The sequence below is a fragment of the Carassius gibelio genome, chromosome A7, assembly GCF_023724105.1.
Source record: "Carassius gibelio isolate Cgi1373 ecotype wild population from Czech Republic chromosome A7, carGib1.2-hapl.c, whole genome shotgun sequence".
NCBI lineage: Eukaryota > Metazoa > Chordata > Actinopteri > Cypriniformes > Cyprinidae > Carassius > Carassius gibelio.
Window position 1 is genome coordinate 22167091 of NC_068377.1, and position 26425 is coordinate 22193515.

The 26425-nt window shown below is 38.9% G+C and overlaps 1 protein-coding gene across 2 annotated transcripts; it reads left to right on the forward strand.

Annotated features, from left to right (window-relative positions):
- The first annotated feature begins 1825 nt into the window (after positions 1 to 1825).
- On the forward strand, positions 1826 to 26425 carry LOC128016850 (protein naked cuticle homolog 1-like). 2 transcript variants are annotated; one of them, XM_052601692.1, is made up of 10 exons: positions 1826 to 2033; positions 2143 to 2175; positions 2385 to 2524; positions 15937 to 15994; positions 19264 to 19367; positions 19983 to 20078; positions 20534 to 20681; positions 21753 to 21834; positions 22038 to 22156; positions 22983 to 26425. In XM_052601692.1, the coding sequence occupies exons 1-10, from the start codon at positions 2009 to 2011 to the stop codon at positions 23486 to 23488; spliced, it is 1311 nt and encodes a 436-aa protein (XP_052457652.1). In that variant the 5' UTR covers positions 1826 to 2008; the 3' UTR covers positions 23489 to 26425. The 2 variants fall into 2 exon arrangements, with proteins under 2 accessions (XP_052457652.1, XP_052457651.1); XM_052601691.1 differs by having other exon boundaries at positions 1827 to 2033; positions 22980 to 26425.

Below are 26425 nucleotides of genomic sequence, written 5' to 3' on the forward strand. Positions count from 1 at the left end.
TCTCTGTGCGTGTATAAAAGCGTGTGTGTCTGGGAGGTTCAAAGTCAATCACTGAGAGGCAGGATGTGAAATCTGCTGTGGCATTGATGCCCAACTCTGGCATCTGAACATGTTTGTTTGTATGCACATTAGTTTTTCCACGACCGAGGAGATGAACAACTTACCGTGAAAAAGGTTCTTCTTGTACAGCACATAGAGAGTAATCACTGTAATGTCTTTCTTCAGAACTCTTCCATATATATATATATATATCCCAGAAGGAAACAAGATGCATTAAGAGCTGGGGGGTGAAAACTTTTGGAATTTGAAGATCAAGGTAAATTGTACTTAATTTGTGTACCGGGAAACATACAAGTATCTTCTGTTGCTTACGAAGGGCAAAACTAAATGGAAAAAAATTATATTTCAATAAAATAAGAAAAATTTGACCATCTTCATCGTGTTCAAAAGTTTTCACCCCCCAGCTCTTAATGCATCTTGTTTCCTTCTGGAGCATCAGTGAATGTTTCAATCTTTTTAAATAGTTGTGTTTGAGTCCCTCAAATGTCCTCAGTGTGATAAGATCTATCTCAAAATCATAAAGTCCCTGCTGGAAAGGGTTCAAATATGCAAAGATGCTGGAAAACTGAAGAATCTGCAGGACCTTAAAGATTTTTCTGAAGAACGCTGCTCAGTTTAACTGTTCAGAACAAACAAGGGACTCATGCACAACCATCACAAAACAGAAAGACAGTCGAGGATCATCAGGTAACAGAACACAGTATTAAGAACCAAGGGTTCCCAAACTCTTGAGGGGGTTATTTTAATAATTTCAGCATTTATTTTGTCTTGTGGACTAAATGTTAATATCTTTTATGTACAATATCTTACTCAGGGCAGTACTAAATAAAATATAACATGCATTTAGTATGATCTCTCTTATTTTTTTAAAATTACTCGCATTTTCACAGATTCTGCAAGGGGTGCCCAAACTTTCAATCCCCACTGTATATATATATATATATATATATATATATATATATTTACATCACAAGTGCTTGCTTTACTTATGGTAGTTTTCACTGGCTGTAAAGTTAAGTTCTTTATTAAGAAAAACAGGATATGTTTTTTTTTTCTTTCATGAATACTTCATTGCATCATTTTAAATTGTCAATAGACAAGTTGGAATCCAAGTAATGAGTTTCCCAAAAGCATCATGTGCTGCAGCATGTGCATTTGTCATCTGTAGAACATTGTGCACAGAAAAAGAAGCAACTTGTGCTGCTGATTTGTATGAGAGTGTAATCTGCATGTTCATGTGTCAAACTGTGGTTTCTTAACTCACTGAAGAGAAAGAAAGTAGATAGATAGATAGATAAATAGATAGATAGATAGATAGATAGATAGATAGATAGATAGATAGATAGATAGATAGATAGATAGATAGATAGATAGATAGATAGATAGATAGATAGATAGATTATTGGTTTACATAATTCGTGCTATAGGCTAGCTCGTTACATAGCTATTTTTTTTTTTTTTTTTTTTTTTTAGTTTCAAGCTAATTTGTTATCAGAGTCGAATTTACAGTTCATCCAGAAAATCGATTTTCACTCTTTTATGTTATCCAGCCCCTGTCCAAAGCAGCGATTGGTGTCCGCTCGGCTGGACGTGGTTAGCTGAGCTCCTGCTCATGGCGCCCACGGGGGCCTTTGCGCTGCTCTTTTTATATTTGGAGGCCCCCCAAAAAATCCCGCTTCCCTTTCATGTGCCGCCTCTGTCCAATCAGACTGAAGGAGAGGCGGCCTGCGCGCGGCGTCAATCACGCTCGCGGAGTAGCTGAAGCGCCTCTCGTCTCGTTCGCTAGAGCCGCAGATCACTCGATCCTCCGCTGCTGCTGGATGTGTACGGAACCCGCGCGCTCTTCTTTACGGACGCTCGCAAATATCGCACTCTTTCTGGATTGTGTGTGTGTTTTTTTCTTCTTCTTCATTTCTGATGTTTCTCAATTGCTCTCCGATGCAGAGAAATGGGTAAACTTCATTCCAAACATGGTAAGACGGCATCTCTTTGATGTTGTTGGGAAAGTCTTTGATTTTAAAGCGCTTCTGGTATACTTCTTTCGAGTAATCCATGTATACGACGTCTTTTTCCTTTTTAAAGCTGCTATTTGTAAAGCGAGGGAGAGTCCTGAAGGTGAGTAGCCTATACTACTTACAAATAATATAAATAATACAGTATTATTTGAAACGGTTGAACTGGCTAAATGACTAATAAAACAAAGCTGCATCTTTGAACGTTTGCTGTAAACATAAAGAAAAGCTTTAGGAAACAAACTTCAAAACTGTTTAACTGATGAATAGACACTGATACTATGTATAAATTGTAGTATCTTGCTCTTTTAGGCGATAGTTTTGTAGTTAACGCGTGTTTGGCGAGGAAAGGAGCGGAAGACTGGATGGTTAAGCAGAAGTGTTACTGTCCGAGCTCTCGTGTAGATCAACAGGACTCCCAGCAGAAGAATACCTGCGGACTGTCTCCACGGGTACGGGAACGCTTTTAATTACTTTTCAGCACAAGTGCATGTTAATTGTGTGAAGATTTTGGACTTTGAGAAAGTGAACTTGTGTGCGCTTTGCCTTCATTTCAATCAAAGACTGCAGGAATCAACTCTTATTCTTGACTGGAGAAATGTTGCGCGCTTTGAGTTAAGGGATGCATGTACGGAACTCTTTCAAGGTTACATTTCCACCGATCAGAAACTTTGTTTTGTTGCGATAAACGTCGTTTGCCACTGTTTTTCTTTCCGTTGTTCTGCATGAATTCAGTCCATGGGTAGGCTGGTTGCGCGGTGTGACGCGCTGTAACTGATCTAAATCTATTTTAAACAAAGAATTTCAATTATTCTGTAATTATATACATGCGATTTTATGACCTCATGTTAACCGAGAGACTAAATGGAATATTTGTAGATGTAAGAATTAAGTTGTTGCATCACACAACCAACTAACCTATTTAAAATGAACTAGTAAAGTAAAAAAAAAAAAAAGTTTAAAATGGTGATGAACTTAGGTTATAAGAAATGTTGACGCGTTAAAAAATAAAATAAAAAAAATGTTTACGCATGTGTAATGTCAATGTTGAATACAAAAAATTAATTGACATATTACGGTCAACTACCCTTATTAGGCTATAGATGTTAAATGCGTATATCAGCAATATTCGCGTTGCAGTATGATCGTTGCCTGCTAGAGGCCACACGCGCTTCTAGACCACCCAATTCACGCGCTTTGAAAACGATCGTGCCATTGTTTTGTGACGTCACCAAGGACAATAGTTTACTCTCTGGAAACACTCTGTAGTTTGAGCCCAACTATTAGAGCCAGTGGCGTTATTACCAGGAGTGATTAAAGGGGAAGCGCTCTCTGAATACACGTTTCCCTTTAATGATGTCTGGTAAAACGCTCGCCACGGTTTCAGCTGCTGCCTTTGAAGCCAGAGGAGGAGATTTGTGTTTTTATTCCTTTGAATGATAGGAAGAGGAAAAGTCTGGTTTCCAGACAGGTTCAGGCTGTTTATTTGTGACAGGCACATCATTTAGAGAGGAAATGTCAATAGGTGAATAAATAAGTCGGTTTGGCATGTATTAGAAAGTATATAGTTGGATTCATATCACCTTTCTTCATGCAAGCAAATCATTAGCATGTTTGTCCAACAAGGAAAATGTTTTAGCAGTCATGTTTCGACAAAAGGCGCGTCAAATTTTTCACTGGCGGCTCACATGGGTAAATGGTTTATTTGAAGGTGGTGGGAAGAACTGTGTGAGGGCTAGGAACAGATGCAAGTTCTCTCTGTAGGTAATAGATCACTGCGGGTTGAAAGCATTGCAGGCTGACAGGCTGGTGACAGCGCTGCATTGTGAAGAAGAGAGAGGGGTGGAGGGAGGGCCAGTCTGTCTCTGATTTGGCATCCTAGTAAACACATAAGAGCGCTGTCGTTTAGGAGAGGAGAAATCCTCTGGAAATACCTCGGAGTAAGCCTCTTTTGGTCAAGGGCTTTTGCAGAGTCTCAAAAGACGTTTTAGAGGCTTGGAGAGATAGTGAGAGATGCTGAGAGTGACAGAAAAAAGTGAAAGGAAATCCAGAAGGCTGTTATTAAACAACCGTTTCAACCAGCAGGAGAATGCAGCCACAACTTCTTAAACCCAGTCCTCACATGTGGATGTCCAACACAAACCTGACGCTCTAAAACTTTCAGAGTCTGGAGTGTTGCTGGAGAAATGCTGCATTTCTTTTTCTAACTCTCTAAGAAACTAGTGGCAATAAATGTTTATTTAGCATGTATGATGCATAGTACTGCATTGCAGGCAAATAAATTATAAACACATTGGTGTGGATTTTAGATCATGTGGTCTGAAGGGGAGAAAATAAGTTTAAAGAGCTCTTGAATGTTCTTGCCTGGTTCAAAGTTCACACAGTTTGAAGTTTATTGCTTTTTTCGCTCTTTGCTGTGAGAAGGAGGTTTTATTGTAGCTGGAGAGATTATAATGCACTGAACAACAGTTACAAAGTCTGAAATGACTTCATTGAGTTACCTGTTTTATATTTATGTAACTTTATAAAGCCATAAAGTTGTTCACTTTTTTCTTTTAACGTTTGCCTTCATTACTTAAATATGATAATCGGAACCAGGGTTTGTTTAAACAAAACCTGATTGTTTTTCCTCTGATGTACTAATGAGGAGTTTAAGAAACAATAGATGAGAAGTGTTTGTGTGTGTGTGTGTGTGTTGGTGTGTGTGTGTGTGTGTGTGTGTGTGTGTTTCCAGTTTGGCCAGAATGCAAAAGGATCCCCGATGAATGAATTCAAACATTTGAACATATTTTTTGATAACTTAATTGGTGTATGCTTAATGGAGTGGTGTGAGAATAAAAGAATGGGAGAAGGTATTGGGAGAGCCTTTATTAAAAACATGTTTGTTTTTCTTATTGTCTCTGGAGTTTTTTTAAAAAAATGGTCTTTAGTGGTGCTTTAGAATAATGTTGATTCTATATAATACACTTATTTTAAAACCAGCTTGTCACAAGTTATTATAAGTTAAACTATCGACTTTAGATTTTTCTTATTGAGAATTCAACGAATTACCTCACTCCCTGAGCATGAAAAAAAGCATAAACCTCACTCATAAATGCAAGCTGATAATATTGGGACTAATAGAGGCTACCTGGAGAGTTAGTTAGTTATAGCAGCTGTGCTTTAGTTCAGACAGTTGTGTGTGTCTGTGTTGCAAATGTGGTTCAGATGGTGTGGACGGCGGGGAGTCTGAGTCAGGAATCTGTTTGATGAGTGTGTTTGTGTTGTGCTGTGTTAACTGGCATTCACACACAAGACTTTATGTAGCACTGCCTGTTATATTTTCCAGTCTGGTTTGCATAGGTCCTTTGCTATTAGTAAATTACACTATAAGTTCTTGTTCAAAAAGAGGTAGGGGTCAGATTTGTGGCCTTGCTGTAAGCATGCTGAACTGTGGCTTTTATGTGGGTAATGTAAAATTAAGTTTGACTCCATCATTACCTGTCCTCTATATCAAGCTTACTGTTTACCTTTTTGTATTTTAGTCTAAAGTCAGTGCAGTGCTACTTTAGTTCCCTCTAAAGTGATTGATTGGTGTTGTGTCGTGTGGTGCAGTTTTGTCATTGTGTGGCTTACAGCTGCATTTATTGGTCATTCTGTGTTTGTTAGTCCCATTAGCTAGCTGTTTTGAACCTCAGCCACTATTTTCATCAGTCAAACTGAGATCAGACCTTTGTCCACACTGCGTTTACACTGTATCAAAGCTTTCAGTTAGATAGCACCGCAGTGCTAAAACCAGTCCGAATCACACTATCAAAGAAGAAGGAACATCATGAATCTAAAATCAGTCAGAATCATAGTGCCAAGACCAGACGATGTTGCTGCTTTGAAATGTGGCTTTTGAAAACCACTCTGAAACCAGTTGACACAACAGTTCTTAACTAAAGCAAACCAGACACCAAACACAATCTCCAGCACAGTCAAAAGCAGCCAATAGGTCAACTATAAACCAGACTTGATCATGACTTTGAAAGCATTCTGTATCACTCTGTGTGTAGGATCACTCGGAGACCAAACACTTTGAAGCTTAGATCAAATAGAGAACTGTAATTCTAAAAATAATTTCTTTTTGGATTTTCAGAACTTTTTGGGGGAAATTTTTCGGATTCTTTTCCTGACAACCAACACACTTTTTCCTCTCTCTTGCTGTCTTTACTACAGAATGGTCTTTGTTGTAGCACAGAGAATGACAATATATGCACTATATCCTTTGTCTCTTTTATTCCCGTCCCGATATCCAAAGTATTTCTTTCACTTTAAGCTTCAAGTGTGGTTGTCACACACTTACCCTCAGACTTTTTTCTCTTTCTGTTCTAGGTGTCAGGTTTACCATGTCTCTCCAGGGCTGGTTTAGAAAGGATGACAGAAAGAGACTGAAAGACAGAGGGTGGGGGCGGAAGTGAAATGCTATGTTTCTTTATAAAAGAGAAAGAAAATGGAAGAGGGTGCCTCTGGGAAGTGGGACAACACCTGGCTCCAGTGTAGGGCTGTTGAGATGCACCTAGTGTAAGAGACAAGAAGGAAGAAGGGGAACAGAGAAGAAGTAGATTGTTCTTCCAGGACAGGAAGAGTGAAGGGTCCTGCCGGTGGCTGCTCTGTCAACTCCTTTATCAAGTGGTTGTCATTGTTTAATGTTAACTTTACTGCCACAGACTGAATCTATTTTTTTTTTTTTTATACGTGTGTGTGTGTTTTCTGGTATATATGGTTTATGAGGACACAAATGTGTCCCCATAAACAAACATACTCAGTGGTGTTTCATGAAATAAAACAAAATTGGCAGTAGTTTTTTGTGAGGGGTAGGATCTGGTGTAGGGTTGGTGTAAACCACACATCGACTCTCCATAGACGTAATGGCTTTTATACTGTACAAAATGTATTTTCTATCGCCTACACCAATCCTACACCTAAACCTACCCTGTTTCAACTGGTTGTTAGAGGCTGGCTCCCATAGACCCCCCCTCCCACCCCAATGTTAAAATGCCCAACTTTACAGCAGGAGAAAAGGTTTACAGCCTGGTACAAAAAGTGCTTTTGGTCTATATAGCTAATTTTGTCCTTCATGACAAGGGTGAGGGGGTGATGTTTTTTTTACAACTCATTCATTTTAAGTTATATTAAGACTTAATAGTTCTTCATAATTAAGGGCATGGCCACTTGAGTGACAGCTGGATTGCCGCTTATGTCACCACCGTCAAGCTAGCCGGGCTTGGTTTTAGAAACCAGCTCAGTCCACGTTCAAGAGTTACGTGCTGCCAAGATGGCGACGGTGGGCTCTGCCCACTTTAGGCTTCAGAAATGCACTTCAGAATTATTAGAAGATTATGAATAAGTCTGTATCCAGGAATAACAGCAAATGCACTAAATCTAAGTTGAGATAACCTTCTCTAAAGTAACATGGACTTTCCTCTCGAGTTAGTCTTGTTTAGTAGACATGCAACGCTGGCTTGTAGGTACAAAATGAATGCACTGCAGTCATCTCAGTTGTAGATGATTTAAATGGTTGCCTGTGTTTTTTATGTGTTTTTCCATTTATAACTATGTGTAATGCAAGTGTGTAAGTATGTGTGTAAAAATAATGTTTAAGTATGTGTGGCATGGGGGTGTGCTGGGTGCAAGGATGGCGCCTGGCTAGGTGCATCAGAGAGAGAAAGTGTGTGTGTGTTTTGTGCATTAAAGCACGTCTGTTCGGATGTGCTCTAGAGATCAAAGTGCTTGGTGGGAATGTGTGGACTGAGTTGCCAGGATTAACAGCTGAGAATTGGGCTGTGTTTTCTACATTTCCTTAAACACACACACACACACACACACACACATACTCCACAGGCACAAGCAACAGAAGAACTGAGGTCAGTGTTGTTGTACAGTCCTTGTTTATTCAACTGCTCTGACACATTTATGTTTCTTCTGTACTTCAAATTGTAAGATTGAGATTTTTGATTTGTTATATGAAAATAAACATTTACTAGTATGTTTATACTGATAAACATGCATAAATAAAATCCTCAAAACAGTTTCCACAAAAAAAAATATATAAATCAGCACATCAGTTTTCAATATTGATAATAAGAAATTATTCTTTAGCACAAAATCTGTGTATTAGGATCATGTGACACTGAAGACTGGAGTAATGACTGCTGAAAGTTCAGCTGTACCATCACAGGAATAAATTAATCTACATTTTAAACATTAAAATATTATAATTTATTAATAATAATATTCCATTAAATTACAGTTTGTTTTTCTCCAAAAACGAATAAGCAGTAAAGTGAACTATGTGAAGTGAACTTTTTTTCAAAAAAGCAGTAAAAATCATGCAGATCCCAAATTTCTTGGATAAATGTTATAATTTGTTAGATCATAACATTATGATACAGTAATAAGAAAAAGCATAAAAGCTAATTTTTTGTCACCGTGTTTAATTCATGTTTGTATCACTCTGTCTGTATTTAGAGTACTTATTAAATAGTAATATTGAAGGATTTTCTAAATGTCTGACTTGATGCTTCCACAGATCTTCAGCTCTATTACTCTGGTCTTTAAAGTCCTTCAGAGAGGAACAGGCTGGAGTTTCAAACACTTTGTTTGAAAAGTCTTTTCTCTGTATTTTGGGGCAGTTTAGTTATTCCTTTTCTCTACTTTTAAAAAGAAAAGGAAGAGGGGAAATAGGGTAAAGGAGGGATCACCTAAGGGGAAGAGAGAGTAGAACAAACGGGGAGCACTGCTTCATTTTCAGGGCTTCAAAGCGCTCTCTCACTCTGTAGCTTTCATGATTTAAAGGTGTCTCTAGTAAGAGAGCATAGCCTCACCAGTATTGTATGTTTGCTTCATTTTATCTCGATAAGTGTCCTGTTGTTGCCTGCAAAGTTGATAAGATAGATTCTTTTATCTGTTAATAACTATTCTGCAAACCTCTTTGAGTTGAATCTGTCAGTGATACTCATACAGGATATGTGTTGTGGATGTTATGTTAGTCTAGCTGTGAGAATGGATGCATTGTGTTAGGATGTCAAGTGGGCCTTCTAGCTCCTGTATTTCTATAGCCTAACTATATTCTCCCTTGAGTCTGAAGTCCTGCCCCTCATCCTGTTTCAATAGAAAATACTGCCTTGTTACAAAAATACAGGATCAAACAGACTTGATAAACACTATCATGCTCACATCCAGTTTAATAAATCTGCATTATGTTTATAGCTACATTAGTGGATGACTGTAGAGACAGTGTGTGTGTGTGTGTGTGTGTGTGTGTGTGTGTTTATGGACAGTAAGTGTGTGGTGACATCAGTGTGGAGCACATTGATGTGGGTGAGGTAAAGTGTGGGGAAATGTTTGCAATGTTAATCTCATCTGAGAAAGTTCTAAGGAGCGTGTACAGACCCGGACACAAGCAGCTGCCCACACACACACTTTAATGATTTCTTTATATCCACCTTTAAAAAGGGAATAAACTGTACAGACGCATGTGTGAGGTTACGATCTAATCACCAAGTATCGAGGATACCAGACACAACACCGTCTCCAAACACTGCGACTGCCAAAATGTAGCTGATATTGAGCCATATTTTGCTAATTACTTGACTGCCTGGCCAAACTCCACATCTATAAACACCACACAAGTAAACTGTTCACACACAGCCTACACACACCGTAATACACACAATACAGGCCTTTCACACAATTAATACATGAAAGTACTGTATTTGACTTAATAAGTGAACATGTTGTCTTTGATTTTTCATTTACAACTGATTTTAGCTCTTTAGCTCAAAGGATACTTCACTTTTAACATGAATGTTTGGCATATGTGTAAGGCCATTGCATAGTCTTCAATTAACCCCTCACACAAATGTTCATCAATGCAGGTACCTGCTGTTTTTGCTTCTCCAGTAGTTTCTATGCACAGCGTACACATACTATACTGATGATATTTGTTTATGGCCAGGTTATGTAGTAATGTGGTCAGTTATGTCTTCATCTGACTTCATTTGGAGTTCTGAAGAGATGGCTGAAACTCCAATATGAGAATCCATCACTTTTTTGGTGTAAATAGTCACACTCAGTCAAATCTTTCAGCTCAATTTTTCTCTGCTGAGTGTGTTTTCTCAAATCTGTCCCTATGTTCTGTTGTGGCTGTTTGTTGACAGGAGTGTATTATTGAGTCTAGAGTAATGTTTTCCATCCTAGGAAAATACATCAGTGACATATACAATACTAAATGTCTAAAAATGCTCTAATTCTTCTATTATCTTTGCCTTTGGGCAAACTAACCATATGAACAGACACATGGATACACACGCCCATTGACTGCATTTCTGTTGTTCAGCTTGACTTGATTTAGAAACCTGTGATTCAGTAAATTAGCAGCATGTGTTTGGATTCTGGATGTGTGGAATGGGCTTTTTGTGCCAGGGTGGGTATACAATTATCAGGACTCGTAACTTGAAAATGCTTGAAACACTGAATCAAGGTTTGTTTTACACACATTACACGGTACACTACAACCACTAACAGTCCATCTTCTGCCAATCTCCCCTCACTGTTCTTTACACCAGATCATCTGTGTTCAGTCCAGACAGAATGTTTTTTTTTTTATTTATTACAATTTTTATTTTTTAGATTTTATAGTTTGAGCTCACTAACTGATAGTTCTGCTGACTTTAAGCCAGAAGCAGCATCATATACCTAACCGTTCAAAGCAAATCGAAGAGAGTTGATGTGCATGACCATGTCTGTCAGCAGGTGAGCATTTACAGACCCTCCAACTCAACTTCCTGCTGAGTTAATAGCCCAGCCGACTCTTTTAGGGGTTAAGTTGATTCTCACAGCTTTAAAATTGACCATTTTGCATATTCTCACTTCCAGATTGTGCTGAAGAACTGACAGGCCATATTGCTTGCAACTTAAAGAACATAAATCCATCCTGTCAAACGCTGTGTAAGCGAGCATTTTCCTGGCATTCACTTGATATTGAATGAATAATAAAATAAGAAAGCAGCAATGTTTAAAGAATGTAAATCTTTTTCTCTGTGAAGCTAACAAGCACCCCGGGGCACATGAACATATACTTTCTACGGCAAGCCCCGAAGGGACAAATACACAACACAAGCATTCACAGGGTGAAGTCACTTCTTGAATTGCATCCTAGAACAATTGTCTCCATTTACACGGTTCTTCTTTCTTTATGTTAATTAGCTGCCAAAATGTGGTGTTGCAATCCATGACAGAGAATCTGAGGGGAATCTCAGGTAGTTGTTTTATTTGTTACCTCTCTTCCTGTCTCATTCTGTATGTGTGACAGAGCTACACAATTTCAGCTGGATCACCAAAAAACTAAAATGGTTAACTTTTATCTGCTCTCATTACTTTTTCTTCAGTGGAATATGAAAAAATAACAATAATAATAATAAGAGTGTTTGTGTCTATACAGTGGAAGTCTACAGTGTGCAAAACAACATTTACTTAAATGTATAGAAACACACACAGAATTTTTTCAAAATACAGAAGAAAAGTGACAGCTGTAGAAAGACATGAAGGTGAGTAAATAATGGTCGAATGTTCATTTTGGGTGACCTGTCTTTCCCTTTAAGAGTGCAGTATTGACACTCAGGTTAGTAGTTCAGGTTGTCTGGGTTGTCTGTTCTGCTCATTATGAAGTACGAGGTGCTTATGTAGGTCACTGCACTTCAAACTCTTTTATCCTCACTTGTAGGAAAATATGTAGGGATACTGGAGGATTGTAGGGATTGTGCTATTTCGATGCGCTAGCATATACATCCCATCTCCTGAGATCCTGTGCATGTAACTGTAAACGCTTAAGCAAGATTACAGACATGCAAGATTAAACAGAAATTCAGTTGCAAGTCTTTTTCCGTCAGTGCCTGTGATTATGTGTTGGTAGTTGATTGTGGCAGTTGTAGGTGGATGTGTCTTTGTGAAGGTTTAAATTGTCTTAAAAATGGAGTGGTTCTGGTTGGCTGTGGTTCACAGCACTGAAACCCTCCATCTTTCATTCCTTGTTTTAATATGATTAAGACTGTGGTCTACGAGTGTGAAAACCGAAGGTGACAGAGAAAGAGTGAGAAGGCGACAGAGAGAGACGACAGTCTTAATTAGGTTTCCCTGGGTTTGATGACGTTCCAAGGCTGTGGCCTAGTGAAGGCTTGGCGACTGTTCATGTCTGTGTGTTTTATGTGTGCGTGTGTGTCTGGCCTGTGATCATGCAGAACTGTCATCAGCTGCGTAAATTGTCCATCAGCCCTTGTGGCATGGCAAGCAGACAGAAAATACATAGTTGTGTTGGACATGAGACTTTCCACAACATGCACACAAACACACACTCCCTTACAGACATTCAAACATACAGACACAGACACACACATACCCGAAGGACAAAATGAACAAGGCCACATTCATATGTGGAATCTAATTGAGACACATACAGTTTCCTCATACCTAACCTGGTTAAGAAATCCCCCTGGCTTTCTCTTTTTTTTTTTTTTTTTGCTGTGAATTTAATTTTTCATAGTGCTTACATATTAATGTGCCAGACACTTCGGGCTGACACTTATACACACTTGACAATGTGTGTGAGTGTGTTTTCAGGTTTAAACTATTACCATTTGAGAAGTTGTATGATACGGTTTGGCATGTGATGCAGTAATTTGAATCCCCTAATCTAGACAGGCACCACAGACTTGGACAAAAGCTTTATAATGAAAGGAGTTGTTTAGAGTAGCTTTAACTATATAGCATTAAACATGTAGGATATATTCTCACAAGATAATCATGTCATTTGCATTGGATCCATTTACGCGCCGCTCGTCTCCTGTGTCTCTCTCCCGTTGCAGACCTCACTGAACAACGCCCCCTCGCCACATCCGGCTCCTAGATCAGATTGGTTTGTTGCACTTCCAATTTAAAACACATTTAAATGCATTTTCATAAAATAGTTTCAAGTTACAGTATACAGTATAACGGTATAAACGCTCCAGATAAATGATTTGTTATGAAAGCATCTACATTCACAAACCACTGTTAATTTCAAAAGAAAAGCAAGCATACTGTTTGGGATGACAACCAATATAATAACCATTGCCTTACCTTATGCGGCAAAATTCTGCATGTAATATGAGGCATTGAAGTGTGTACGTGGCTGCTGGCTAAGCATGAAAATCAAAAGTTTTATTCAAATTCTGAAAATGTATTATATAAATGACATATCACCTAGACAGCACGCAAAGAGCATCCTGAAAAAGCTGTCACTCATCTCAATTCATCACAATTTCACAAAGTTATGTTATAATCAATTAAGATGACTATGCAGAAAATCTCTTATTTACAAAATGTTTACATTTTGTCAGTGAGAATGTGTGAGCATGCTTATCAGAATTGGAGAAAAACACAGAACAGCGAGCGATTCTGTCTAACGTAAACACCAAAATTCCAACCCCATCCCCCACAGTGACCCCCCCCCCCCAGGCTCCCCCTCTAGTACTGGGCCTATTTTAAATGATTTTAAAAGTATTTTCATCACAGTGGCAAAAAAAAAAACAACCAAAGAAGTCTGTCTACCACTTATGTACATAGACCAAAAAAAGTGTCCTGTGTGAACAGTCCTTAGTCTGTGTCTCTCTCCTGCTCTTAGTTCTTCTTTAATTCACTCTTATATTTGTCTCTTCATATTGAAAGATTCATTTAGGCTATTTCCACTGATCATAGGGCCAACAGAAACACAGCCCTAGGGAGCTTGATGTATGTGTTTATGTGTTTTGGCAAATCTGTAATGTGGGTTCTGTGGGCAACTCAAACTTCTCTTCTTTCCTGTTTTGGCCTGTGTTAAAACAAAAAGATGTGGTTGGTTTTCCACAGAGTGTGAAACATGGTGTCTGGGAAAGAGTTTCTGGTTGCTGGCATGGATTGAGTGAAGCCTTGTTTATGTTCCACAGGCCTTTTCATGATGCTGCGGAGGCAAAAGACCCACAGCACAAATGTCATTGTTTCATCTGTTATAAACATTTAGAAACACAAGCCAGTAACAAATATGGACACGAATGTGTTCACACCAGAAGTTAGTCACAGGACACAAGTTCTCTCAGATGTGTTCCATTCTTTGGTTAAAATGTCATCTGTCAAATTACAAGATAATGTTTTTAATCAAAGCCACTTTGCTTCTCTTTCACCCTTCACACGCACACTCTGTCCCTTTTTTCTTATTGAGTTTTCAGTTGTGCTATAAATGGCACTTGGTCTCCGTACATTAGTGAGTGACCTGAAGCACATGGTCCCCCTCTCACACACTGAGTGTGTACAGATCCCTCTTCAGCCTCCCATTACACAGCTGAAGAGAGATCAGACTCTATTGATTACACTCTCCACAGTCAATTAGTCTCTGATGTTATCTGGAAAGTGTACAAAAACTTTGGTCTGTCACTGAAAGGCAGTTTGTCCAGTTGTTATGTAGTTTGAGTTGCACTGTACTGCAGCCTTAGTTATAGTTTTAGATATTTTGTAATATTTTAATTAATTTGACTTTTTTTTTTTAAATATAATATATTTGAATATTTTATACAACCATAGATATTATATGATGATTATTTATCAATTTGAATTATAATATTGATTATTTTTGTTGTTGAAAGTGATATCATTATTCATAATTTATATAATAATGATGTTATTTATATTTGTATTATGTCATTTTGATGTCCCTAGTACTCATACTCAGGTGTTACCAGTATATGTGTGAAATTTAATCGTTAGGTGTTCCTGATCAAAAATTGTATTGCATTTGTAATACAAAGTGAGGAATTCTTGGATTTGTAAAAGGCTGTATTTAAATAAAAATGTTTTTCATTATTGTAAGGGCTGTGTGAGAAGTTTTCACATATAGTAGACTGTGGTGGGGATAAGAAAACAGAAGCAGAGAAGCAAGAAAAGGGGCTTTAATACATGGGGGTGAGTGGGACTCTAAAGAGCTTTTTAAGAGTGACTGAGAGGGGCGGACAGACGCCACAGTGATTGTGCTAAACGCCACTTAGAGGTGAAGTTCAGGGATTAGAGAGTTTCTCACAGCCCTCAATGTCATGCGCAACAACACATAGCCACGTATCCATGCTCTCGAGCACAGCACACTCATTCAATATGGCCAATTAGTGCGCTAGCCAAACTTGACCTTAAATGATAGAGAGAACAACAAAATAAATAAGAGAAGGAGAATTTCTGCTGACCGATTCTCATTTCAACCAACTGAGAAGAACTCATATTTATAATACAGCCCATCCATCATCCAGACAACACATAATTAACGCGTTCCCCTCACATGCTGTTGGCTAACCTCTCGAGCAATATGGTGAACGTGTGTTTGTGTGTGTGGCTTTGTGTCTCTAGTGACCAGTGTATGGCTTGAGGCACTACAGCAAGACATGTAGTGTGGATGAAGACAAAGCAGCTCCTCATTGGCAGAAGCAGCATGTACACACACGCAGCTGCAGAGCTTCAGCAGACACTGTACGGTCGGTCTTTGGGCCACAGAAATGAATTGTTAGTATGCAGACAGCTGAAGTGTTGAAATGAGACAAAGGTAGCAGGTGTGTTGAGACAATAGTCTTCTTCTAGACTGATGGTTGGTTTGGAATAAGACAGTAGTGCTTGTGCATGTGCATCCTGTCCTTGTAATACAAATTGCACACACACAAAAATTTTTTTTGTCTTAAATACTGTCATCGCTTTAGTTTGGCATTGTTCCTTGTTTGAGAAGTGTCATATTATCTTCTTACAGTCTTATTCTTTTGAAGAGGCCTCACTGTCTTTTCCTCTGTCACTGCAGGACCCATTGGATGAAGGTTATGCTGAAGGAATCAGTGATGAACATTATCGTTTAGAAGGTAAAGTACCTCACTATATCCCCTGGGCAACTGCTATTCTCTTGCATATAGCTTCTGATCTCTCCTCTGCTCTTATATCAAGAGAAGTTTTATTATTTCTTCTGTTTAATCATTTGCACGATGTTAGCATGGTATGATTTATTCCTTGTGATTTTGATTGAGTCATTGGACCATAAATCGAAGGTTGTAATTTGCGATTTAAACTCATAGTAGCATGTTAAAAGACTTAAAGCGGATCTTATCTAGGCTCTAGGCAAAAGAAAATCAAATCATTTGACTGTGAATTGAAGGTAATGTTGAAAAGGCTACAACAGGGTCAGATTCCTGTTCAAACAACGTTTACAGCTTATGTGCTTTAATGTTATCTGTGTGGGTCAAAGGTCAGTGTTTATGGTGTTATTGTTTCCTCATAATCAGTAGTTATTGTACCTTGTCCGGTGCCTCTGGAATTGGATCTGGCTCTTTTTTAGTGGAGCTGTGAAAATGTAAAACAAAGATTTTTGTTAATCATACGTTAATGCTTCTGTCATGTATTATTTTGGCACATACACAGAAAGAAGACAGTGGTCATATACCAGTGTATTTAAATAAATGTAAGAGAAAGATATCCTTGATAACAAAACAATCACGTGTAGACAGCTTTTTAAAATTTAATAGGAGCAATGTAGTTTTTTTAGTTTCCCCCAAACCTGCTGGATTTGTTATTACATTAGGATAGCATAGTTAGCCAAAAAATCTACTTGTTTTTTTTTTACAACAGTTTTACAGCACTTCAGCCTGAACCAAACATCTACACTGAGGACACATACCCTGCTTTAGCTATTAACCAGTCAACACACAGTTTATTCTGAACTCCAGGTGAACCTTTAGATTCAAAGCCACCTTTGGGATGCTGCCAAGCTGTCCTCTGTGTTGTATAGCGGGGTTTTTAAGTTCCGTCACCGGAGCTCTGTAGCGGGTTTGACTGTCTCATCACTCTGTGGGGAAGGACTTTGACTATTGCTGTGAAAGTTAGCACTTCCTTTGTGTGTATGGTGTGTGTGTGTAGTTTCTTTGAGACCATTTGTTAGTCCTCTAGATAAACAGCTCCTGTATTTTGTGTGCTGGCTGGCGAGCAGGCTTTGGCCCTGGAGCTCAGCATTGCCTTTGAGTTTCTGGCCCTGATCAAAAGCCCTGATCTGACGCTGTTTCCCTCCAAAAAACCTGTAAAAGCTCCCTGGGACGACTGCTCTCATCCTCTGGTGCTTTTCTTTTCTTTTTTCATCCTCCCTTGCCTCTCGCTGCAGAGGGACAAGACAGGTCCTCTTTGATCTGAGCGGATCAGCGGAGGAGAAGTGAATGAGAGAGAAAGAAGACAGAGAGATACTGTTGTGTCTGCCTATCCTTTTGGCTCGTACAACAAACAGTGTTTCAGATTTGACTTTGCTTAATTAATTAGAGATTCTGTTTTACAGACGGACTGATCCTGGGCCAAAAGGTTTGAGAATGGAACTTCAAAGCACAGGGATTTGGGGCAGGGGGGAGGATTTAGCCTGCAGGACCCAGCCTGGTGCTGAGCCGTGTCCTCACTGAGCTGCGTTAGATCTGCTCTCGCTTAAAACATCTCCATCTTATTACCTGCTATACACAAAGAGACAAACTGTCTCTGAAATTTTTTTGGTATTTAGTTCAGGAATAATTCTGACAGGCAGTCTCTACATCAGAACAGGCCACTGTTAGACTTTGTTAGACTCGCTTTAAATTTGCTTGGGATTTCAGACATCGAGACACATGGGATATCGAGGATGTTTCTGAAGTCTGGCCTTAGGTTGTGATGGCAGCATTTAGGCCTGTTTATCCCTTTATACTTACAGTGTTAGCTAGGCACAGAGCTGATTCCCTTAGTATGCTCTTAAAGGAAGAGTTCACCCAAAAATGAAGACAAAAGAAGGCAGTTAAGCTCAATAAACAGACGCTATGAAGCTTCAAAGATAAAACACCACAATAAAGGTAGCCCAAAAGACTTTATATTACAAGTCAACGATAGTTTTGTATGGAAAAACAAGCCAAAAGTCAAGAGGTTATTGACAAAAAATCTTCCCTTCTTCAGCCAAAAAACTCAAATCTCAGTTGTGACATATTAAACTCGGCATGTCACGGTTGGTTAAGTTACATGCAAGGAACCAGTTCTGTTTAACATCACTGACGTAAGTGGTGCCACATTGTGTTTTGATTTAAACTCCTTACATTTTGATTTGTTGGTTCCTCTGGTTTCTTCCTCATCCTTCCTAAACATCTTAGACAGTTTTGCCATACCGCTGTTGGCTTTGGCTCACTTAGTGGAGGATGTAAGACACACTTCTTTGTAAAGCTGCTTTCGGGTGATCCATTGTGAAAGGGCTGCCACTGCACTAAGAGTGGCCCTGAATTGAGATGTGGACATGAGCTACGTGTGTGCTACATGCCCATCCATGTTTTCCAAGACTCCGACAAAGTGTGTAGAGGAACATGTGCTTCTGAGATTAAAATTCAGGGTGTGATAGCAAATTTTTGTTTTGAAGTTGAAATTGAAGTTTTATGTCCCATACTATAAGACTGTATGAGTGTCTTCAATGTAAAAAAAAAAGTGAAAGTGACATTCAGCCAAGTATGGTGACCCATACTCAGAATTGTCAAATTGTCAAATTTATTGTGAAGAGGAAAACCCCTTGAGATGTAACATCTCATTTTCGAGGGGACCTCAAAATGCATGCTCTGCATTTAACCCATCCAAAGTGCACACACAGTAGTGGGAAGCCATTTATGATGCTGCGCCCAGGGAGAAGTTGGGGGGTCGGTACCTTGCTCATGGTATTGCCGACCCTAGATTCGAACTCACAACCCTAGGGTTAGGAGTCAAACTCTCTAACCACTAGGCCACAACTTCCCTTAATCCATTGGACATGGCTGGATACAAAAATAGCTGGGTGCTCCCTAGGCATTCTCCTTTATCTCTTTCCCTTTTTAGTTCATATATGATCATAAAAATGTTTCTAAATATTTTTTTTCTCATTAAAAAAGAAAAAAAAAATACAAATGTGAAACTGAATTACACATTTGAACAAAAGGTAGAGGCACACTTAAATGAGATGAAGACAATATATGTGTGTGTGTGTGTGTGTGTGTGTGTGTGTGTGTGTGTATATGTGTGTGTGTGTGCGCGCGCGTGCGTGTGTGTGTGTGTATAGTAAGAGGATTTCTTAAGTATGAAATGTTCTCTTATCATTATGTGAATGTGTGTCCCCATGCAGTGGCCCTGCCCCCTGAGAAGACTGACATCTGTAGTGTGGAAGAGAGAATGCAGGACACTGAAGGCTCAGCCACTGTCGGACCACACAAACAATTACAGTTTGAGGTCAGTATAAAACACACATACATACTGAGTAGGCTTTTCAAGAAATGAATACTTTTATTCAGCCTGGATTAAAGCATTAAAAGTAAATTGATCAAAAGTCACACTGAAGACATTTATAATGTTTCAAAAGATGTAATTATTTATTTCAAATACATTTATATTATACTGAAGTTACTACTAATCAAAGAATTCTGAAAAAATATGTTTCACAGTTTCCACAAAAATATAGCAGCATATAATATAGCAGAAAATATAACTATTTTCAACATTGATAATAATCAGAAATGTTACTTGAGCTCCTAATCAGCATATTAGAATGATTTCTAAAGGATCATGTGACACAGTGGCTGTTGAAATTTCAGATTTGCTTTCATAAGAACAAATAACATTTGAAAATGTATAAAAAAAACAACATTTTTTTTTTTTTTTATATATATTTTAAATTGTAGTAATATTTCAAAATATTGCTGTTGTACTGTATTTCTGATCAAATGCAGCTTTGGTGAGCATTAGAGCCTTCTTTTTAAAAAACATCAGGACACTCATGCCAACCCAGCATTTATGAACAGTCTTTTTAACTGAAACAATGATTATCCATTGTTGTTTATTAATCAGGAGTTGGAGTGTGCCGTATCAGTTGAAGAAGATAACAGGCAGGAGTGGACTTTCACCCTCTACGACTTTGATAACAATGGCAAGGTCACAAGAGAGGTAAGACCAAGACCTGTGTGCATAAGGGCCATGACTGCTGTCTTTTGTCATGGGAAAGTCCAGCAACAGAGACAACACTTACAGGACATACTAAATAGATGTCACTCACTAACATTTTTGCCACACATTTCCTTTTTTCCCCAAACCTCATAGTTGCTCTGCATTTACATGTCACTTGCACATGCTAAATAGCCTCAGATGTAAAGCATGTTTCATGATTTTGTGCACATGTGTCCTCCACTGCCGTCAGCATCTGTCTTCCCTCCCTGAGGCTATGAAGACTCTGATTAACATTATTATGGACATATTTGTGTATGAATTATGAATAATGCATGTATCTGATCATATATCAGGAACAGGCTTGCACAGCATATAAAAGACTAATTGACTGTCTCGTGTCAGTGAAGATCTCTTCATTTGATGTTCTTTTTCCCTCTGTATCTCCCTGCATTCAGGACATCACCAGTCTACTGCACACCATTTATGAGGTGGTGGACGCATCAGTGAATCACTCGCCCAGCAGCAGTAAGACACTCAGGGTGAAGCTCTCCGTCGCCCCAGACTCCAGCCAGAGATGGAGGAACTGCACCCAGACCAACACAGGTACGGAGCCAGTTTTCTTCGAGCAACAGGAAATCAATTGAGAGATATTAGGAAGAGTTCACTCAGAAATACAGTCATCATTTACACACAGTCATGTGGTTCCATAACTATATGACTGTATAATATCTACCATGGAACACAAAGGGATTTTAGCGCTGCTCTTTTCCATACAGTGATGGAATGGAATGGTAACTGGATCAATCAAACTTGATCAAAAGGGACAAAAAGACACTATTAAAGAAGTCAATAGGGTTTGTGTGATGGTCAAACTGAAATCTGTAGAGGTGGTGTCTAATTAAGTTTTTTTTTAGTTTTTTTATTGCACAACAGCAGTCTGGACATGCTTTAAATACCAAATTTTGTGTACCATTATATAAACAACAACAACATGAGGGCAAGTAGACAGAACTTTTGCGAGAACAATTCTAAATTCTTGTTACGCTGTCTCCTTCTTTTACCCGTCTTCCATGTCATTGCTTCTCATGTAAGATGAGTTCATAGTCAAAGGCAGAAGACGACAGAAAGAAAAAACCCCAACCTCTGCAGCTCTGAGCTTTTGGATTTCTTTTGGAAAGTGCTATCTTATCCCTCTCTGAAAGCCTTCTTTCAGATAGTCTTTTGCTGTTTGAAAAATAAATAAATCCACATTTAGCCGCGTTCTTACTGTGTTACTTGGTAAAAGCATTGTGACGGAGAACAGAAAGTACTCTGAAGAAACAGAAGTGTTTCTGTTTGTTTAGTGCTGTCGTCTGGGCTATTTATACCCGTCATGTATTTGAAAGAGAAGAGCCTTTGAACAGCAGCTGTCTTCATGCAAATTCACAAGTGTGTGTTTTTTAGATTTATATGAGGCCTGAGTTCAAAATAGAATAAATGAAGCATTGTTGTTTTTTCTTCTTTTATGAAGCTTCAAAGTAAATAGAAAGCAGGGAACAAAGGTTTCTTTATTATTTTGGTTGGTGTTTAAAACTGCTGCAGTATATGTGCGTGTGTGTGTGACGCTGTGCAACTCAACGTCGTTCTCTTTGATAAAGACCCCCTCTTCTCTCTCTCCCTCTCTCTCTTAATCAGACACTCCCCATCCCAAGCATAAGGGAGAAAAGTGCATTGAGGACTCCAAGACTTCGGACAAAAAGTCAAGAGCAATTCTTAGGTACTAGGAAATCATATGCAAATCAGTTTCACACATCAGTGTCTGTAATTGTTACATAAAACTACAATATAGAACATGTCACACTTGCATCTTTAAATAAATTTACATTAGAGTTAGAACATAGACTGGTTCAAGTCTGCTTTGTGTATACAACCTCAGAGCAGTGTACTTGCTTTCATGACACTATGATGCTGTTGTGTTAGGCGCTCCCATGCTGACCAGCAAGGTTGTCAGCGGCACAGTGTGGATGAGAACTTGGAGAGAAGAAACCATTACCTTGACCTGGCCGGCATTGAAAACTACACATCCCGCTTTGGAACAGGTACAGATTTTATTGCAAAGAGTACATGGAGACAATAGAGGTTTCTCATTTAGGCCCTACTCACACCTGGTGTTTAAATCTGTCTTGTGTGATTTTTTTTTTTAAATGCGCATAACAAAAAAAAAGTTGAAATCCCAATTTTAGCTCAGTGGATTAATGTCATTAGCCGCGTTTCCACTGTCGAGCCAGTGTGAGCCAGTGCTTTAAATGGGCCGAGTGAGGCTAATAGTCTTGGACCTGTAGCACTGAGGCCAAAATAACACTGCGTTTCCACCATCGGGCCAGAAGCTCTGCTGCGCTCCACTTAAATCTGCACTTTTCATGCCTCTCAGGAACAATATCATGCAACTATTTCACCAACAAAGGGAAGTTATTAGAAAACAAATAAGAAATAAGTCACTGGAACTAGCGTGATCACAAAACGAACACAATAAAAGTGGCCTACGCTTTGGCCGTAGGTTTTTGTCTGGCCAAAAAACCCAGGCTGTTGCCCCAGAGGAAGCAAAGACGAGGCACGATCAAGCACCGGAAGTGACAGTGGAAACGCGACTGGCCCTGGCACGTACTAGCACGGCCGCTTTTAGCCTGACAGTGGAAACGCGACTATTGACTGGTAAAAAAATTATTAAAAGAGTTTCGGACCACTTTTAGACCACGTCTATTTAGTGCTGGCCCGTTTGTGATGACATGCACTTCAACTTATAGTAATACAAGATGTGCAATAGATCATCACTCTTTTGTGGTGAAGAAGCTATAATTTGATACTTTTAAAACACATAAATAATAATAACCATTAAAACAAAATATTTTGTGCTTCCTCTAGCAGCTCCAGCCACAGAACCAGCAAAACCTCACCACACCGCGCGTTCATCAAATCAGACACGCTCACATTCTCAGGAACCCGAGAATGGCCACGCATACCCCGCTCACCATCGGCGCTCACAGACCATCACCACAGATCCTCCTGCCATCCTCTCCCGGCACTCACACGCACTCCGTTCCCCCAAAACACACCGCACGCCGCCCACACAAGCCTCCGCCGGTCGAGTGATGAGAAGAGGAGCGCCCCCTCCCCCAGCAGTCCCCAGCCAGACCCCTCCGCACCAAAGCTCAGGTCCGTACCGACGACACAAGCAGAGGCCTAAAGAAGGTCTGCACTACCGGCCTCTTGGGCCGACTGTGACGTCTGGCCCAGTCATAGAGAAAGAGCATGTGAGGGATCTGCCCGGTCTGGTGCTATATGAAGGAGGACTAGCTCAGGTGGTCCAGCGACATGAGCATCATCATCATCATGAACATCATCATCACTACCATCACTTCTATCAGTCCTGATGAGTAAAACACAGACGCCTACATAATGGATCTAAATAAGAAGAACCACGAGGAACAGAACAAATGATCTTAAATCTTCTTGCATGGCCACAATGAGGCTGAGAAGGACACAAAGAATCATGTTCATGCCAAAGTGGCAGACAATATGTAAGCATTTGTATATAGAAGTGTGTGTGAGTCAGTTTGAATGTGTGCTGTTGTATTCAGTTCTGTCTTTGGCAGCAGGAGAGGTTTACTTACTACGTAAGGGCTCTATCTTTCCCTTTTCTCTTCTTTCTTGCTTTCTTTCTTTCTCTCTATCACTCTGTCTGCCTACTTTGTTTTATTTATCTGCCTCTCTTATCTTGTTATAGTTGTTCTGTTTGGTTAAAATGTGGTCAGCCCTGTTTAATGAAGAATTTTGAGTTGTCAAAACCACTTTTTAAGGAATACAATTCCTTGGTTTTGTAATTGACATTGTGTGTGTGTGAGTATGTGTGTGCATGTGCGTACAATCTGCGCTTCTATGTGCGCCTAAGGTGTCTTTTTTTACACTTATCCTATTGTTGTTTTTTTTCTCCACTGAAGACCACTTGAAAAGCACTTGTTGTGCCATTGCATTCGAGACACTTTATCTATGAAGAGCCTCTCTCTCCGAAACAACAGATCTGAATCAACACCTATAAAAATGCAATACAGGACACATGTACATAAAAGAGCCAGTAAAGACGCTCAAGCCGTCAAAAAGGACATTGTTGAAGGACAGTATGAGAACTACTTTCTACCAACCTACATGAAGAAAACAAAGCATCATAATCAGCTGCTACCTCTAGTATTATTATGATTATCGGTATTATTGACATAATTTTTATTATTCAGATTTTTTTTATTTGTCTGTCTGTTGTAATATCCCACAAATCTGCAGTCATGTCAAGATGTATGGGATTTAAATCCATTGTAAGCTTTATTACTGAAACATTTCTATTCATATGTTTTTTTTTTTTTTTTTCTGTCCCCGTAACTTTAAGCTAATTGCATTCTAAGACCACTAGGCATCAGAGTTTATAGTGTAATTATGTGTATCAGACAATATGAGTTCTTAAAATAATCTTCTGATGATTGTAGAATAATGTTTTGAAGCTTGTTAAAAAAATAATTTATTTGAAAAGCATATTCCTGTCACGTTTATTGCAAGTCAAAATGGGTCTAATCAAATGATTGGAAAACATTGAATATATTTATGTCGTATGGCACAACATTATACCTGCTAATGTGTTTTTGCTTGTTTAGTTGTGGTTTTAACATTTCCTTATCAGTTCAGTCATAAGGCAGTTCAAGTTGTAAAGTGTAAAGGAATCTATGCTGGAAAGGAAAAAAAAAAAATATTTTTATTTCTCAGGTTCATTTCACGTTTGAGTCATTGATTAGACAGGACAATATTATCGGTATTGAAGGGAGCTGTAAACCGCTAGACTGAAGGTTTTTTTTTTTTTTTTGGTATAGAATTACCATTTAGAGTTTTTTATTTCTTTCAGAATCTAAGAATATGTCCTCAGACTGAATCAGGATCTTATAGACAGTATGGTAGTGCTTTTAGCTCAGTATTGGCAGAAGTGAGATGGGTCGCGAGAAAACGAGTCCGGTTTATCAGGAGTTCATCTGTTCCCCTGCAGCAGTTTAAAACAGCATTCAAATAGTACATTATGAATCTATTTTAGGTTCGATGTATCCCTAGTCACCTAGGGGGAGTGAGTGAGTGAGTGAGTGTGTATGGCAGCTGCCTCATTCCTCAGAGGCAGGATGACAGTATCGCCGCCGAGGAGTCTCCAGTCCTGCCATAACTCACCAGTGCTCCACTGACAGAGACTTAATGAGTGTGTGTGCAACTGAATACAGCACTGCAGAAGATTATGAAACAAAACAGCCTTTGTTCAGACTCAGCAAAGCAGGTGTGTGTTGAAGCTCACAGCAGGTGTTTTAATACTCCAGGTTTGTGTGATATGTCTCATCTCTCCTTTTTATACACAGAAAAAAAAAAACATGTATTGAAAGCTACTAAAATGTGCACTTGCCCTTGAAATTTTGGGCCTCAATATAAACACTAGATACATAAAAATCACTTTTTCAGTTATGAGATGAGTCTGTAAGAGCCTGTTCAACGTACTGAAATGTTTAGAGAGAGATCGGCTGACTCTTATGCTTAGGAGGACAGTGGAAATGTGAGAGCATCTCTGGAAAACCCACCTGCAGCTTCAGGGTGGTCTCATCGCAGTGACACTCAACCTTCACTCAGTTTTGCTTTTGCAGGGGAATGATTTCATGGAATGGAGCTTAGCTCTCCCTATCAATTTCTCTCTCTATGGTGTTGTCATTTGAAATGTTTCTGATCATTTCTTAAACATGCATTGCTGCTAAAAGAAAGAAAGAAAGAAACCAACCAACCCATGGCAACATGATAAAGTTTAGACTATAAACATGTCACACAGCAGATTCATTAATATTATTTAATTCTTGTCCTGCAGTGTTCCTGTTTATCCTTTAAACGATGACCACGCTGACACTGTTTAGATGTTTGATAGGATCGATTGTCTAATGGTTGTAAATACGACATGAACAGACAGCTGTTAGACAGATTCTGTTTTATTGATCTGGATGATCAGCTATTTTGTCTAGTCCCATTACTTACAAAATGTCTTGATTTCTATTGTGCTTTTGTTTATTGACACACTCTCGAACTCACAGCAAATGATTCATGGAGGTGCTTGTATATAAATAGCACAATGTGGTAGCATTTCATGCCACACCTTAACCCTAGTCCAGATAATTTGACTTTTCCTGATAATTTTTCATGCTTTTTTTGTTAGTTTATAAAGATGGATGGAAATAATAGCTTTATTTATTTATTAGCAAACCTGTGCCAAGAGACAACCTTTCATTAAAAGCTGAACTGTTGCTTAC

Bases quoted from the DNA above. Each gene is read 5' to 3' on its own strand.
- LOC128016850 (XM_052601691.1), top strand. From the start codon at position 2,009: ATGGGTAAACTTCATTCCAAACATG. The intron at 15,995-19,263 runs GTAAAGTACCTC...GTCCCCATGCAG, and splicing joins TGAACATTATCGTTTAGAAG to TGGCCCTGCCCCCTGAGAAG. The intron at 20,079-20,533 runs GTAAGACCAAGA...CCCTGCATTCAG, and splicing joins ATGGCAAGGTCACAAGAGAG to GACATCACCAGTCTACTGCA.